This window comes from Andrena cerasifolii, chromosome 2 (genome assembly GCF_050908995.1).
Source record: "Andrena cerasifolii isolate SP2316 chromosome 2, iyAndCera1_principal, whole genome shotgun sequence".
In the NCBI taxonomy this organism is placed as follows: domain Eukaryota; kingdom Metazoa; phylum Arthropoda; class Insecta; order Hymenoptera; family Andrenidae; genus Andrena; species Andrena cerasifolii.
In genome coordinates this window covers 10900760-10916584 of record NC_135119.1, presented here as the reverse complement: position 1 = coordinate 10916584, position 15825 = coordinate 10900760, and the positions used below count along the sequence as shown (strand labels likewise).

The window sequence follows — 15825 nt, the reverse complement described above, 5'->3', positions numbered from 1 at the left end:
ACGCGCGTAAAAGTAATAACAAAAGCAATCGATGTACTTGTAAAATATATATTTCTTTTCTTTCGATGTACAAGCAGAAACTTAAATATAAAATACCTAAACGTTCCTTATCATTAACATACATTACGTAATATCAGCCCAGAGTTCTTCAGTTCGATCATGTTTAAGTATACACCCTCGGACTTATTTACAGAGCCTTTACAATTAAAACTATCCTCGAGATCCCACGAGTGGGTAACTGGCGGTGGAAGCGATACCGCATTGGTTCTCCTTGTTCCTGGACATTTTCACGAATCCATTGTCGCCCCACTTAGTTCCCCAACTGTTCTTCACCAACCAGTAGTCCTGCTCGTTCTCGTCTGTTCCGTATCCCACTACTAATACGCCGTGATCCAACATTTCCGTGGAGCATTCAGGTTCGTCGTAGACCCCTATGGATTCACAGACGACGAGAGCGTATTGAAACCGAGATCACGTGATTTAAATTGTACTGGAGTCCGATGTGCTCTGCTCTTAATAATAAACTGACCTTCAGAGTAGAACTGGAAGGACTCCCGCGAAGCATCGATGGCAACAGAGACTGGTCCTATTGTAGCGACAGCTAATTTCAGTTTATTTTCGTCTCCTTCAGGAATATCTACGTAACCAACATCAGAGGCACCACTGTTACGCGCGTTGTATCTGCAATTTAAGAGACGATTAAGAGTGACGCTAAAAAAATTTCACAATTATAGGTAAGCTCTTAAGGTATAATATCTTTGAGGCATCATTGAAAATGGTACTACCGTCAAGGACCCGGTTCCTGATCAGAATCCAATTCCAGATTAGTTTAGGAAAATAAACCAAATAATAAGCTTATTACGATACAAATTTATTCTAACAAATTACTAAATAATTATGAAGTATTTTGAAATTTATACGCAAAATTTGATAGCTCGTGAAACGTCGCGATTCTTTTGTTTCAAACAATGTAAGTAACTCGAAGACATTGTAGGCGATTGCTTGTAATTAAAAATAAATGTTCCTGTCTATACTTGGTCAATTATATCCTAAAACACTCTGAGTTTATTTAAAAAAAAATTCAAAATATCAAGACAAAGAGTTAATCAAGATCACTTCTGTATTATGTTACTTCCATCGGATCCTTTAATATTATCTTTAAAGCTGCAACAAAAGGGGAAGGATATTCGGAAAGAGTGGCCGGAAGAGATATTTTTGAATTTTAAATAGTAATAATGCAAGTAACGTTATCGTATTAGTTAACGTAATTGAGTATTACTTAAAAAAGAATTATTACTTTATCTTGATCCGTTCAAAAATTAGATTTTTTGCCGCTGAAGCACCGATTTTCTCCCACTGTACGGCAGTTACCTGCATTTGTCATCTTCGGCTTCGTACGGATAGGTGATCTCTGTATCGACACCTTTATTCTCTCTAATGTATTGGAAAGCTTGATCCATCAATCCCCCGTTGCATCCATTGTTACCGTATTTTCCAGAGCAGTCGATCAGATTTTGTTCGCTCAGAGAGACCAAGACACCTGTTCGTCGGAAGTGTTGCCCCTCTAGAGCTCCGATCTAAAACAAGCGAACGTTGCTTTTGAGAAGAAACTGACTTAATAATGGAGGCATTATCGCTGGCAAAACATACCGCAGAGAACGCCCAGCACGAACCACAGTGGCCCTGATCTTTAATTTCAGTAACAGCACCTTGGTCTCTCCAATCCACAGCCTCCGGTACCTGTACATTCGCTGGTTCGACGTACGCAGCACCCACAGGCTGCCTCTGAGACCTCAATCGAACGTTTATGGATTTGTTGAAGCCGTTTACTGCATTGACGAACTCGTGGTGCAGCTGAAACGGAGCCGTTACGTTACACGTACATCCATCCGCGTCTCATAAACGTTACTTACCATGTCTCCGTATTTATTCATCCTCATTTTATAAGAAACCTTCTTCATCTCATAATTCCCATTGTGTTTGGCGATCTTGTGCTTATTGTCCATATATATCTTCATTCTGAATTTCTCCTCTATATCAGACTTGTAATTTTTATTATGCTCCGCCTGGAAGTTATCAACGAGACGACTCATTAATTAGAAACTCCACCATTGTCTTCATAATCATTATTCAGACTCGGATATTGGGCAGGGGTTAAATACAAAATAAGAAGACGATCGCTTATTTTACAGACTTTATCGGGAGATAAAAATAGGTACTGATAGAGGTCAGGCTTAATCTACGACGGTATGGTCTATATATATACAAGGAAATCTATAATATTTACTCGAGCAACTGATTTATCTAACAGCATAAAACTCCCACTATTTTACACAGTGCGTGTTGCGAAACACGACATTAAATAAGTTAGAATTGTAGAATTTTCTCGTACAAATTTACATCGTAGGGAAACACGTTTTTAAATATTTGTCGCTGTACGCGTGTGTTTCTACTTAACATATCTAACTTTGCACTATCTCTGCTCGTGTTTATATTTGTCAACGTCGCCAATACCGTGACTTCTTTCATTGCGATGCTACGCTTACTCTCGTCGATGCAAATACCCGGCTTCTATAGTTCTAAATGACATTCTTCTGGATCTCAAAATGCCCCGTACAAAGAACACGACGTAAACGCTTTATATACCTTGAACGTCGTCCATTCTTCTTTGACCAATTCGAAGAAAGAAACGGCCTCAGCAGTGGCGACTACTGCCACGAATAAGAGTAACAGTGCGCGCATGATTACGCCGGTGTATCTGAAAAGGAATATGAAAGTATTTTTAGAAAACCCCTAAACAAAAGAAGTAGTTTCAAGTAATTTCAGTGCTGTACACACGTTAATTATTCGAAATTTATTTGCGCCGCATTTAGCATGGGAAACATCGAAAGGGAACAAGAACGCGCAGAATAAACAAAGGACCTAAACAGTTGATAAGCAGGATTGAAATAATATACTCCACTGGCGCGTAAATAACGATTATGCGATTTCGCCAAATATTCTATAAAGTTTCGCGGTGGCTCGAAACAGCAGAAATCGGGAATGATCGCATCGAACGTGGAAAACAACGGGGACCCTACAATCGCGAATGTTTTCCCGGAAAAGAAATCAGTGTCTCTTCTATCATTATGAGAGCACCGTTGCATTCACGCAGAGAAATGTACGTCACGCGCAAAAGATCGTACACGCTACTTTAATTGATGTGTTACGCAAATCATACGAACAAAGACGTTGCAGTGCGACGGTTTATGCTCGATTTGAACGTTGATAGGCTTATTTCCGTTCCCGATTTTCGTAAACAAAGTGGTATCGATCGACTGTTTAGAATCTGCCCACGAAATAAAGAGCACTAAATAGATTATTATCTGCGTGTCCTACAGACTTCAAACAAAGCGTGATTATATCACCTTGGCTAACGGTAATTCGAACGCTTCCTGTGTAATCAGGTTTCGACGAGTGACGCATAAATACTTTGTATAATTTTCGACGAGAGATAAGGGGTCCGTTGGGACAAAGGACGATAAAAGACTGCGTGCTTTTTTCCCCGAGTGAATAATTTTCAATTGAAACAAAGAACAAACGCTGCTTAGACTCGTCAAATGGCGAAGAACGAAGCAGATTCGTGAAAGCATGGAGAAAGCGACGGGATGGTCGCGCGGCCTTTCCGCTTTTCTTTAATACGATCGATGTTGGGAAATATTTTCGTGTGCTCTTACCTGCTATGGAGAACGATCAGTCAAGAAACACGTCGAAAGAATGTCCACAGCGTATCTCGTGTCACTTCGGACTGCTTCGGACTAACGAGAGACGCTCTCTCTCTCCTCCTATATTCTATAGTCTATACCCTCCCCTTCCTCTACGTGATTCATCCATCATCGTCGATTCGTTTCTGTTCCGCGACAGAGTTTCCCAACTTCAGCGCTCGTCGTGACACTGAAGTACTTACTCGTTACGAAAACCGTAAATGGCATTCAAATATTCCACGGAAACAAGCTTCTGCTACTGCTATCGCTTTACCGATAACATTAAGGTGCGATTTCATGTTGACGCTCGACGCTCGTTTTGAGCGTCAAAACCAGTCACGTGATCGTTCCACGTGACTTCCAGCGTCAAGCGGAAAAGCTAAATTCAGTTTAGCTTTTCCGGTTGATGCTCGTTCCCTCTGATACGTTCGTTCGTTGGTTGAGCGTCGGTCACGGAATCGCACCTTTAACCGTTTCGGGGCTGCGAGCCAGCTGCGAGCAGTACGAGCGCTCGTAACCTTTGCGTCCATCGGTGGGACGCGCACGGTGAACGCGCATAGGCGTTCATTGGGTATGGTAACGATACGGGATCTACGATTTCCGCACGGGGGAGAGGGTTTCTGGAAATAAACGTGTAGCGTCGAAATGATTCGACTGTTGGTGGTAAAGGAGTCGATGATGATTTTTGTATTCCTCTCGTGTGTTTTCTTTATTATGTTCACTGAAATTAGGTACAGGCTCGTTGAATTTCAGGAATTAAAGAATGCAGTGTAACGGTGCTTGACCACACATCGATGATATTGGTAAGATATTTTTATGTCTCCTTCGGTGGGTTCAGTTAATTTTATTGCAAAGGGTCGATTAATGCTAAAGGATTGAGGAAATGGGAGGAATTGGATGGGAACTGGGAGTCACTGGAGGAGTAGGATATCATGTTGTCTTTTATCTACTCACGTGCATCTTATACATTTGCCCCTGGCACTTTGTCCGATTTGAATGCGATCATCCGTTTCACATACGCTGCAGTTGTCATGTGATTTTGATAATTGTTAACAACCCACATTTCAATCGCATGAATATGCGCGTGAACGATGCAGTCTTATCGCCAGTCCGATGCAGTTTTATCACGAGTCCGATGCTTACGCAATTATACACATAGTATGTCCGATTCGTTTGTAGAGACGCCATTATTTTTTTAACTATTGAAGAAGCGAAAAAATGTTTCATATGAAAGTTGCTTGATTTAGCGGAGGAAATTTAATAGAATATTAGGATTTGCGTTTAGGCTATTATTTACAGAGACTTCAATGCCAATGTAATTTTTTAAATGGAATTATATATTCTATATATAGATCATAAATTGCCACTTGAAATTTGCCACGAATATTCATTACGATATGCGGTTAATTATTGTTTAAACATACGCTTCACGCACATCGTTAAACGCGTCTTGAAATGCATAATAAAGTGGAAGTAATAAAAATATATAGTCCATTTAAAAGAATTACATTGATATTGAAATCTCTATAAATAATAGCTGAAACGCAAATCCTAATATTCTATTAAGTTTCCTCCATCAAATTAAACAACTTTCATACGAAACATTTTTTCGTTTCGTATGCGGACAAACAGGACACACTGTATATTCTAACAACTCCAGAAATACGCCGTTCGATTTTTCGCCCTAAATCTCGCATTTAATTCTGCAAATTAACATACAGTCACGAGTGTAATTATCTCTAATTCTTTACTATTTTCATCTTGAACTTTATTCATTCTCATAACGTTTGATTTATGCAATAATTTGTGCTTGATCACAGTGGAATCCTACGATCTATCTTTTAGAATCAGTCATCGACTGTTATTGACTCTGAATTTAAACAACCCGCGAAATTTTGAAAGGACAGTCCTGCGCCGTTAAACGTCAGACGATTGTCCCAAATTTATTCAATTGCGTCTCGCCGGAAATAAGAATATTTCCTGGTTTAATGATGTAAAGTACTTATTATTCTACATCATTCGTAATGGTAGCAATATAGTACGAATAAATGTACTTATTTATCGTAAGCGTTCGAAAGAAAAATTGTAAGTTCGAGGCGGTGTCACTGCGACCCAGGGCCGTTATGGCAAATTTGAGCGCCCTGGGTTAAAACAATTTGACGCCCTAACCTCTCACGTACCCACTCTACACACCGTGCAGCACGCAATGGATATTAGAGGAAGGGGTGCGCAAAAGTGAAATAAAAAAAATGTTTTATACTCTACATTTATAGCAGAATAAAGTGCAAAAAATTTTACATCCATACATTGTATACTTTTTTCTAGAAAAAATCATAAAAGTCACCTATGTTTTCGCGCGATTTGACCGGCGGATACCCTTAAGCGCCCTTGGATTACTTGCGCCCCTGGACTGTAGTTTATTCGAGAATAACGAATAATTTTTTAATAAATTTTATTCGAGTAATGCCCAACTCAGTTTAGCCCACTGGATAAGGAGGCCCTGCCACGACCCCCATGGCAGTCAACGTATTAATAAATATGGAAAAGAAAATGTTTCTTCAGCTAAATGAGAATTCAGAACTGCATGCTTGCTTTTAAATCAATTCTTCCACGTATCGTATACAGATAATAGGCACCCATAATAAAAATAATATAAACCAGTCAAGGCTACGTGTGCTGCATATTATTTCCAACAACGATCGGACAATTCTCTCAAAAACGCCGATTTAATTTAAACTCCAGAATGTAAAAAATCTTTCGTTCCACTCAACCGTCTACTTCGAGGCACTCCGTGGAGTAGTCTCACTATCTTCAGCATCTGATAGGTAGTTGCTGTCGTTGCTGTAGCCGGACGGTTGATGTTGACTTTCTGAAAAATGGGTTCGAACAAAATAGAGTCGTTCGATGTGTCGCCAAAAACGCGGGAAATAATAGAATGGAGAGCCGCGAGGAGGAAAGAATTACGTGAAAAGTATTTGAGACAAATTCTTCATCCAACGAAACAGGAAATAGTTGTACGTATCTGTCGGTACCTAACCTCACTTACATGATTTCGACGGGCAGCTGAGAATATCATTAGATACTTAGTTCAAAAGTTATCGATATCCGCGTCCAATCCTTCAGATTACGTTTAATAAGCCGCTGCAGTCACGCATAATACATTTCGGAGTCATTTCTATGATCCCACGAAAAATGAAAATTATGTAAGAGCAGAATCATAATTACTAGTTCGCTCCGCGCGACGCTGCGCACAAAACTTTACGGACGTCGATTTATCAATATTCTTATTAATTCTGACACGACAAATATCCTGTAACAAGCGTAAAACGTCATTCCTATGCTTAGATCGACACGGCAATGCAGAGATTCGGCATAATGCGACTTACGCACGAGTACCAAGTGAAGCTAACTGGTAAAAGTTTCCTTTTAGGCTTCTGCGGCACTCTTGGATTTATTGCCCTTTGTATGTGGGTCGGAACAGGGATGAAGGTGAATCGTTAAGCGTTCAAAGATATTTCATAGATAACCGTGTACAGATCGCGAGAATAATTGGATCTCTTGTTGCAGGACCGTCAAGAACACAAATACCGCTCCGGGCTTGTAAGATACGCCGATAGGGAATTCAGATTCAATTAACGCTTCCTTCTGATGGGACATTTGTAAATGTAGTTTGTAAATTTAACTATCTCATCCGCATAGTACAATAAATGCTTAAACCACGATGGTACATATTGAAACGCGTCGAGCAAAACGATCACTGCCCAAATAAGATAATTCATAATCTTTATTATGCATTTGACTTTCGATAATCAAAGTTTCAGGTGTGCCAACATTTAAACGATATTCTTTCCAATGTACAAAAGATATAGTGTCACTGAATGTTATAGGAAGAGTCTGAATTCATAGAGGACTGGATTTTCTAAGTTTTATTCGTGGAACTTGTAGCTTCTTATATTTATCTTAAAAGTATCCCATAGCGATGCTTCATCTTCGATTACCGATCTTCCAGCTGTTTATCGCGAGCGACAACAGCATCGTCAAATTTAACCATGTACGTCGTCCCTTTGTGCCAATGGGCCGTCACCTTCGCTGGCTACAAATACGAACGAGTTTGTCAGTTAAGATTCTACGTTGAAGCTTCCCGGAGAATATCGGCAAGAGTTAGTACTCACGAAGCCACAGTCGCACAGGATAGCTTCGACTATTCCGGCGGTAAAGGAGGCGCAGTTCAAACTTCCTTTATCCTTCGGTACCGATATGAACTTATTTACTAATGCTTCCTTTTCTATGATATAGTAAGTGCGATCGTCATCGTTCGCGTGCTCCAGCTTGTCAGCCTCGCGGCCGAACAGCGATTTCCATACTGTACCTTTAATGAACAGCAGTATGCTCAGTATCTTTATTTCACGCTTCCCACTCTTCTCTCGGACAACGAGAAGATCTGTTATTCTGTGGCCAACCTCTGCGCCTATTTCTGCCAACCTAACCAATAAATGGAGAATGCTCGCTTAACACATCAACGTTCCCACAGCATCGGTCGGTTACATACTTGGTCTGTAACTCTGGCACGGTGTAAACTCGATTCTGACAGTACTGTACGAGCTCCGAAAACAGAAGTGCAAAACAACTCAGGCTAACCTCTCCTTTCCCTTTGCTCAACGACTTGTCGAGGATACTCGTTCGCGTTCGAACCGCCGATATCGTGATGCTTGTCATTTCTAGGACCTAATCCTCGACAGTGGAAACTCTTTTCTTTTGAATAGAATTCGAGCGATGCGATCAGATAACCGAATCAACTGCATTAACTTGGATGTTGGATGTGCTCTTCTATGCATTCGCCATCTGATGGTAGTACGAAGAGTTAGAATTCAAGCAAGACTTGGAGAACCATTGGAAATTCAAATATCAATTTTATTATTAAACCCTTAAGCAGGGCCGGCGCGAGGCAAATTCAGCGCGTTCCCTGGAACCCGGCCCCACGGTCTACGAAAAGCTCATTGCAAATTTTGCGGGGCCCTACGCATAGGTTTCTATTATAAAACTTCTTTAAAAGGCCCCACGGTCTACGAAAACCTCATCGCAAATTTTGTGGATCCCTACGCAGAGATCATTATTATTATAAAATTTAGAAGTACAATATTAATGTGTTTTCTTTATGGCTCCGCAAAAGTTCACGCCGGCCCTGCTTTTAAGGAACCAGTGTTACCTGATATCATAATTGTTTTTTGCATTCATTTATTTTCAACAGCGCATCACCTCAAAGCCTTTACCATAAATGCATACAACAGGTTCACCTCTGAAACAATATGACTTCGATATTAACGATTCTCTTAACATACATTCTATATTGTATCCGACATATTTGTTTCTTAAATGATTAACGTACTTTGGATCACACCATAGAGTTAAGCCTTTCGCATCAGTCACGAATGTAAAGACCTGCTTCAACACCTCCACGGATAGATTGTCATCGCTATAATCATAACTGTACATGATTACTTGTTGGTCCATACCAATGCTAAAAATGTGCTTCTCACCGTGAAACCTTATTCCTAAAAAGATAAATCTTTATGTACCTATTCCCTTCGTTGGATTTAAAAACCCTGCACGCGTACCTGTAATTTGAGCATAATGCGCAGTCGAAGTACTCCACTTCGATAACAACGAGACTCGTGCTTCTTTCTCATCCCCTCCACAGTAAATTTTAAAACGAATGATACTAAACAAATTATCATCGCCCCCAGTTGCCAATAAATATTCATCTTTCCTGATCGTCCTTACGTCGTACGAATTAATTCCAGATTGATGCAAGCTAAACTTGTCGAGAAATGCATCGGCAAAGTCTCGATATTCCTGAGCTTCACTTTCCACTTCGCTTAATATCTTCGACACAGTCTCAGTGAAATCAACGAAGCGACCAATTCCATCGGTGGACATGGTCAATGCAATTACTCTGTCTTCATGTGCCAAGATGCTGATTTTTGCTACGCAACGATCACCACACTTCGCATGTACTTTTAACGAAATATGTTTGGTGTCAACATCGTACAGAAAGATCCTGCAAATTTGGCCTTTCTGATTAGAAGCTATAGGAGCTACAGTAAATTATAGAAAAAGAATTATACCTTACAAATCCATCTGCGCAAGCGACAAAGAGCAATACGTAATGTAAGCTTTTGGTGTCACGATAGATCTCGATGTCCATGTATCGTGTCTCAGGTTGCATCACGTAAGACTGATTATGCGATTGTTTCTTGCGGTTCCGGTCAAATCCGTACAACATGTGAGACGTGACGTCGCAACAAGATATATCTGCGTCTTGTAAGACTCTTTCCCTGTTTTTTATATCGATCTCCCACACTTTTATCTGAGCTCTCCCACCCCCCGAGAAAACAAGATGTTTACGCGAGAAATTCGATCGCAAGTTCAAAGAAGCTATGGATTTTATGCTGGAGATGTGGCCATCGAAAATACCCAACGTTCGAAAACTACAATGATTTTTCAGTGAATCACTTGAGACACACGCGATACGAAGGGTACCATCCTCCCCTCCAGATACACAAATATCATCATCACCGATCTTTGATATGGGATTCATGCAGTAGATTTCCTTCGTATGAAAGCCATTCTAAAAATTGCAAAATGGATACACGATTATCGTAGCCCTTATGAATTACAATGAAAGGCAAGAACAAGTTATTTACCAATAACACTGGCGATTTTATAGAACTTAGCGAGAAGTCGGACGCGTGTACTTGTTTGTTGCGAATGTAAAGGAATGTGATCGATTCGTCTATTATCATACAGTCCCATGACCTATGCCCACCGCCGCAAGGGATTCTTGTTACAGTTCTGTGATGGAGCAGGCTGTATATTATGAATTGTACCTATAAAGGAGACAATGCACTTTTTTATAAATATATACACGTGGCAACTTAAGGGGGTATTCTAGTGCGAGACGCGCTTTTTCTTACACAATCTTTCGTATTTTTTTATGAAGCATCTATACAAATTTTTCCGCTACAAATTGGTTCATATATTTATCCATGCTTCAGTAATGTTTTACAAATTTTATTAGACAGGAATAATTAAAATTTGTGGTAATGCAAACGCTTGAACCGATTCGCTAAAAAAGTCTTCCTACGGTTGCCGTAATTTCGGCTATTCTCTTCATTAATCAGGGCGAGTTTGGCTATAGTCGGTATCGAAATGAAAGAAAAAAATCGATTTTTTTGACCGTCTGAAGTGGAATACCCCCTTAATATTTCTTTCGACATTCGTATACCTCCTTAAAGCCTAATACAAAAGTATCGTCAGAAGTTTTCAAGCTACCGCTGATCCAGTCCATCGGCATTTTCTCCTTATGCAGGGCATGCAATTTCGTAGTTTCTTGTTTGCTTATTTCATAAAACCTCAACATTCCATCGCGACCTGCAGACATTAATTTCGAACCCAGGACTAGGAAGTGCTGAATACCAATCTTTCCATGAATCTTAGCGAAGGTTTGAATAGGCCTATGATCCATTTCAGTTACATTCGCTGGATCACGCAAAACAGACTCTCGAAGCTCGAAGACATGCATATTCCCAGCTCTGTCTCCGCATACCAATAATCCTTCGTAAAGTACAGCTGCTGTCAACCAACGCTCTCGACTTGGTGGTAACAGGCATGTTGACCGCACAGTTACTGATCCTACGCGGAACAGAAAGAAACACGAAAGTAACGAGTAGCTTGCCAAAGGCTACACTCGTGCCATCGCTTTGTATTTACCATCCATAGAGAAAGTTATTATTTTCAAAGCTCCCGTTGATCCGCATGCTATCAATTTGTTATCTTGCAACCACTGTATGGAGAATATTCGCGATTCCATTATCTTCTCCTCAACAACCTGTTGCAACCTTCTATCGTTCGAACCATCAGTTGCTACAAGTATTTCACACAAGTCATCGGATAATTTATATAATGTTCATTTATATATTTATTTCTGTACCTTTGTATATCGTTAAGTATCCGTCTCTCGATGCGAAGCAAACATAGGAACGGCAAAAGGAAACTTCCATAACGCAGTATGTACTGTATCTTTCTAAGTACACTAACTCTATCGGAACATCGTGCGATCTGTTACAAACGAAGACATGTCCGTCTTCGTTGAAAATCAAAAAGTCACCGTTGCTTAGGCAGCAAACGTATTTTGGCAAGGTGAACTCCTGCGTCTTGGGTAACAGCACGTTTCTTTGAATACAATCGTTAGCCAGAGACCATGCGTAAACTGCACCATCAGCTCCACCGGTGAAGGCGTTTTTATTATCCTCCGACACATCGATGCTCCATATAGCTGCCCCGTGATGAGCGCAGATTTTGTTAAGCAGTTTACCGTCCAACGACCAGGTGCACATAAGGGAGTCCTTTAGCGATGAATATAAAAATAAGTGTCGTGGTTAATTGTGTTTTATTACATTACTTGCCTCCCCTATCGTAATTAGAGTTCCATTTCTAATCACAGATCTCCAGACTCTAGCTGCATGGCCAAACAATGTTCGTATTAATTTTATCTTCGCTCGTTTCCAACTTGCGTTGTCCGTTCCTTCATTTTCGCCATGATTCACCGCCCATAATCTTACTGTCCTGTCGTCAGACGTAGAGCAAATTAAGTGCGTGAGTGGGTCGTATACGACTGAGAAAATTACACCCTGAGGAAACATTGGTAGATTTAAACTCTCGAAGCGAAGTGTAATACATTTAAGGGGAGAATCTGGTTTAGGCCGCGGAAAAATGAAATTTCAGCGCGACGAACTCGAAATTGTTCAATTAAACTTTCTTTTTATTATTTTCAATTAAAATTTCCTTTTTATTCTTACATCTGATCACACTGCAAAATCACAAGTTAAAAGTTCTCGAGTCTCGGCTACCCGATAACTTTGAAGTTGTGATTTTGCAATCTGATCAGATGTAAGAATTTTTAATCAAGAAAATCGGCTCTCGATTCGCAAATCGGGTCTCGTAGTTTCGGGAATCCGCACACCCCTAATAAATATATATTAAAATATCCCTAAAGTTTTGGAAAGATTGAACTTATTTTTCTTCGTTAAAAACATTCGCGAAAAATCGCCTTTCTTCAGCAATCAAAACCAGGTTCTCCCCGCTGTTAGTCGCCGAAGTACTAATCCCCACATTATGCCCTTTTAAACGATGCAAAATGGGTGCAGTCTCGCTGCGAGAAGTACGAGTCACTTCCCATATCAATATTTCTTGAAAAACTGTCCCGCTAAGTATTACCAAGTCCTCGTTCTTTTTCACTAAAATGGATCCAGCATATCTGTATTCAATAATGTTAAGGGTGTATTTGACCTATCTTCAGAATGGTACCAAGTTGATGAAAATTTGTGAGATTGCTCTTTCTAATCTTCCTGATGTGCTCCAAAAATTTTAAACGAATTCACTAAATGATTGCTGAGTTATAACGATTTTAATTTTCACTGATTTTACACGTACTCTTATGGAAAGAGACGACCTTTACTGATAAAACAGCTGAAAAAATGTCGAAGAAATAGTACCAATGTTTTCAATTTTTTTTTTACATGTAGTATACGGGTTGATGAAAATATCTGCCAAGTTTCAATTGTTTTCGCTACACCGTTTTAAAGAAATAAATTATAACTCGAGGAAATTGTGAATTCAGGGCATTTTCACTGTCAAAAGTTTAGCAAATAATGCTTGAGAAAGCATTTGTAAAGTGAAAAATACCTTCCTAGGAGTAAAAATAGGACTCACAACTGTTGTTCGAGTTCCTTACATCTAGATTTACTATGCGTAACACGAAGATATTCAAGTACTTCAAGTTTCATACACTTTTGTCTAATATTGTACGTCCGACACATCCTTAAGTTCGTGGGAAATAATTGTCCAAATACTTGAGCGTAAGGATACAAAATACATTTCTCTTCGCACCATATATCTCGATAGCCATCGTCAAGCAGATCATACATATATACATTGTTGTGAGCTGATAGAACAGCTAAAAGGTCACGCCCCTGGAGCGTTGACCAGTTCGCTGCGACTATCCAATCGCCGAGACACTTTCTCTTAACGTCCTCTTCAATTCTGAAATACACATTCCATTATAAACACATCGCCTGCGAATACGTCGGTGGCGATACAATGCCTGATGAACTTACGCTAAAGTCCCTTCTTTCTTACGAATAACGTACGTGCAGAAGGAGTTAGCTCCAAACACAGCCAATTTATTATTAGAACCATCTACGATCCCGTGTATATTATCCGGATAAAGGCAATCTATCTTCCCCTCTATCTTGCACGTATCAGCGTTGAAAATGTGTAACGTGCAGCCTATCCCTGCATGGGACGATACGATGTATTATTCAGACTCCAGAAGGGAATTACAATGAGAGACCCAGAATCATAATGCGATACAAAGCAGAGTTATCGTTCGAGGCAGTGCTCCGCAAACTTTTCTTCTTTCACAAGCAAAGATATACAAACCATATAGAAGTTGCAAAGTGTATACACAGAAATTACATTTAGTTATTTATGAAAAACTTTGTTCAAAGGAGAACTTGTGCTTTGTCTCCTCTCGGAGGCACTGCGCCGCAGCACACTCGGCATCGTGGCAGACCAGTTGCGGAGCACTGCTTTAGGAAGAGGGCTGAGAATTCGATTTAACGTTTACAGCAACACAAATAACTGCTATATAACGTAGTGATACTAGCTTTACTAAGAGACAAAATAAGAATAGAGGCTGGGAAAAGAGCAAGGAAATTCGAGGAGGAAGGCTTAAACGCGGTAGGACGGAGATGGGTAAAGGAATGCATAAAGGAAAAAAGAGAGGGGAGAGGGGGGACCAGAAGCGTGTCGGAAAGGATTGGGTACCTGGAGAGGAATGGTTATAGCCAAGAAGGGGTTACACAATTAAAGCAGGAGGGTAGGGAAATGCATTTAATACTCGAAGAGAGAGATAGGGAAGTACAGGCACAAGTGCAATTTAATAGTATTAAAGAGTCCAGGTACAATAAATATTATAAGTCAATTAGATGTATAGGTACGTTGGAGTATTTAAGTAAGAGGGGGGAAGGGAATAGTCAGAAATTGATAGCCAGAGCGAGGTGTGGAAATCTCGACGTGAATAACAGGTATTGGATGAAGGAAGAAGATGTGGACTGTGCGAGAGAGGACCGTGGACTTTGAAGCATCTAATTGAAGACTGCACGGAAACAGAGAGACTAGGATAAGGTATAGAAAGGGTATTAGAGGAGACAGTAAATGGGAGCATAGTAGAATAGATGAGAGAGATAGAAAGGAAGTTTAAAAGAAAAGAAAGATGAGTTAGATTGTAGTTTGTAAGATAGAAGGAATGTCAAAGTGTGGAAAATTTGTAAAACCAAGTTCCTTTTCAAGGCCGTTGAGGCTGAAAATAAATTTATATATATTAGCTTTACTATCTGGCTTCGTCCGGAATTTAGATTCTGACTTTTAGAGCACTAGCATTTAGCAACGACATTGAAATCATAACTAACATAGCACAGGCCTTTGCCAGCATGAACACACAATTGTAAACGTCCAAACAAAACAAACAAGTAAATAAATTTCAGATAACAAAACAAGATACAAAGGAGGATAGTGGAAGGAAGAAGGAATTAAAATACTGTGGTATCAGCGAAAGTTAAATCCACACAAACACTATATCTATCTAGATTCTGACTTTGTAAAAAAAATTTTTTTGCGGAAATAGTCACATTCATCTGGATTGACATTTCGCGACCCCGGAGTTTACCATTCGGAAATTCTTAGGCGACAGAGAAACACAGAAACATATAAGCTTTCTGCTTTATATATCAAGATAGTGATATTGGCATATTTAGCTAATACACAATGTTCGGACTAACCTACAAAAACTAACTGGTCCACGCAACGGATGGCAAGCACGTCAGTGCACAGAAATTGCGAGATCATTTCGAAGATGGATTTAATAACCTTGCATTAAAGTGCAGCGAGTAACGCGCTACAGTTAATGAGCATTGCTAATCATCAAAATTTCCAATACAATCGACTAAAAAGTCATCTCCGT

At 39.9% G+C, this 15825-nt stretch overlaps 3 protein-coding genes across 4 annotated transcripts; 1 reads left to right on the top strand and 2 right to left on the bottom strand.

The window, feature by feature from the left end:
- Window positions 1-34: 34 nt before the first annotated feature.
- Window positions 35-3877, bottom strand: Ctsl1 (cathepsin L). Its single transcript, XM_076807051.1, has 7 exons — window positions 3717-3877; window positions 2647-2758; window positions 1914-2066; window positions 1651-1854; window positions 1372-1577; window positions 530-681; window positions 35-431 (listed from the first exon to the last, which is right to left on the bottom strand). Exons 2-7 carry the CDS (start codon window positions 2740-2742, stop codon window positions 211-213), a joined length of 1032 nt encoding a protein of 343 aa, XP_076663166.1. The 5' UTR covers window positions 2743-2758; window positions 3717-3877; the 3' UTR covers window positions 35-210.
- A 2698-nt stretch (window positions 3878-6575) lies between these two features.
- On the top strand, window positions 6576-7480 carry Nd-b15 (NADH dehydrogenase (ubiquinone) B15 subunit). The gene is made up of 3 exons (XM_076807056.1): window positions 6576-6757; window positions 7089-7232; window positions 7311-7480. Exons 1-3 carry the CDS (start codon window positions 6620-6622, stop codon window positions 7377-7379), a joined length of 351 nt encoding a protein of 116 aa, XP_076663171.1. The 5' UTR covers window positions 6576-6619; the 3' UTR covers window positions 7380-7480.
- Window positions 7481-7508: 28 nt separating this feature from the next.
- Window positions 7509-15780, bottom strand: Trs31 (trafficking protein particle complex subunit 31). 2 transcript variants are annotated; one of them, XM_076807048.1, is made up of 15 exons: window positions 15644-15780; window positions 13919-14096; window positions 13671-13844; window positions 12915-13059; window positions 12209-12433; window positions 11734-12148; window positions 11514-11666; window positions 11029-11435; window positions 10448-10630; window positions 9869-10371; window positions 9359-9801; window positions 9130-9295; window positions 8950-9039; window positions 8382-8585; window positions 8113-8225 (listed from the first exon to the last, which is right to left on the bottom strand). In XM_076807048.1, exons 1-13 carry the CDS (start codon window positions 15708-15710, stop codon window positions 8985-8987), a joined length of 3114 nt encoding a protein of 1037 aa, XP_076663163.1. In that variant the 5' UTR covers window positions 15711-15780; the 3' UTR covers window positions 8113-8225; window positions 8382-8585; window positions 8950-8984. The 2 variants fall into 2 exon arrangements, with proteins under 2 accessions (XP_076663164.1, XP_076663163.1); XM_076807049.1 differs by lacking the exons at window positions 8950-9039; window positions 9130-9295; window positions 9359-9801; ... (8 more) ...; window positions 13919-14096; window positions 15644-15780 and adding an exon at window positions 7509-7836 and having other exon boundaries at window positions 7916-8225; window positions 8293-8584.
- Window positions 15781-15825: the final 45 nt, after the last annotated feature.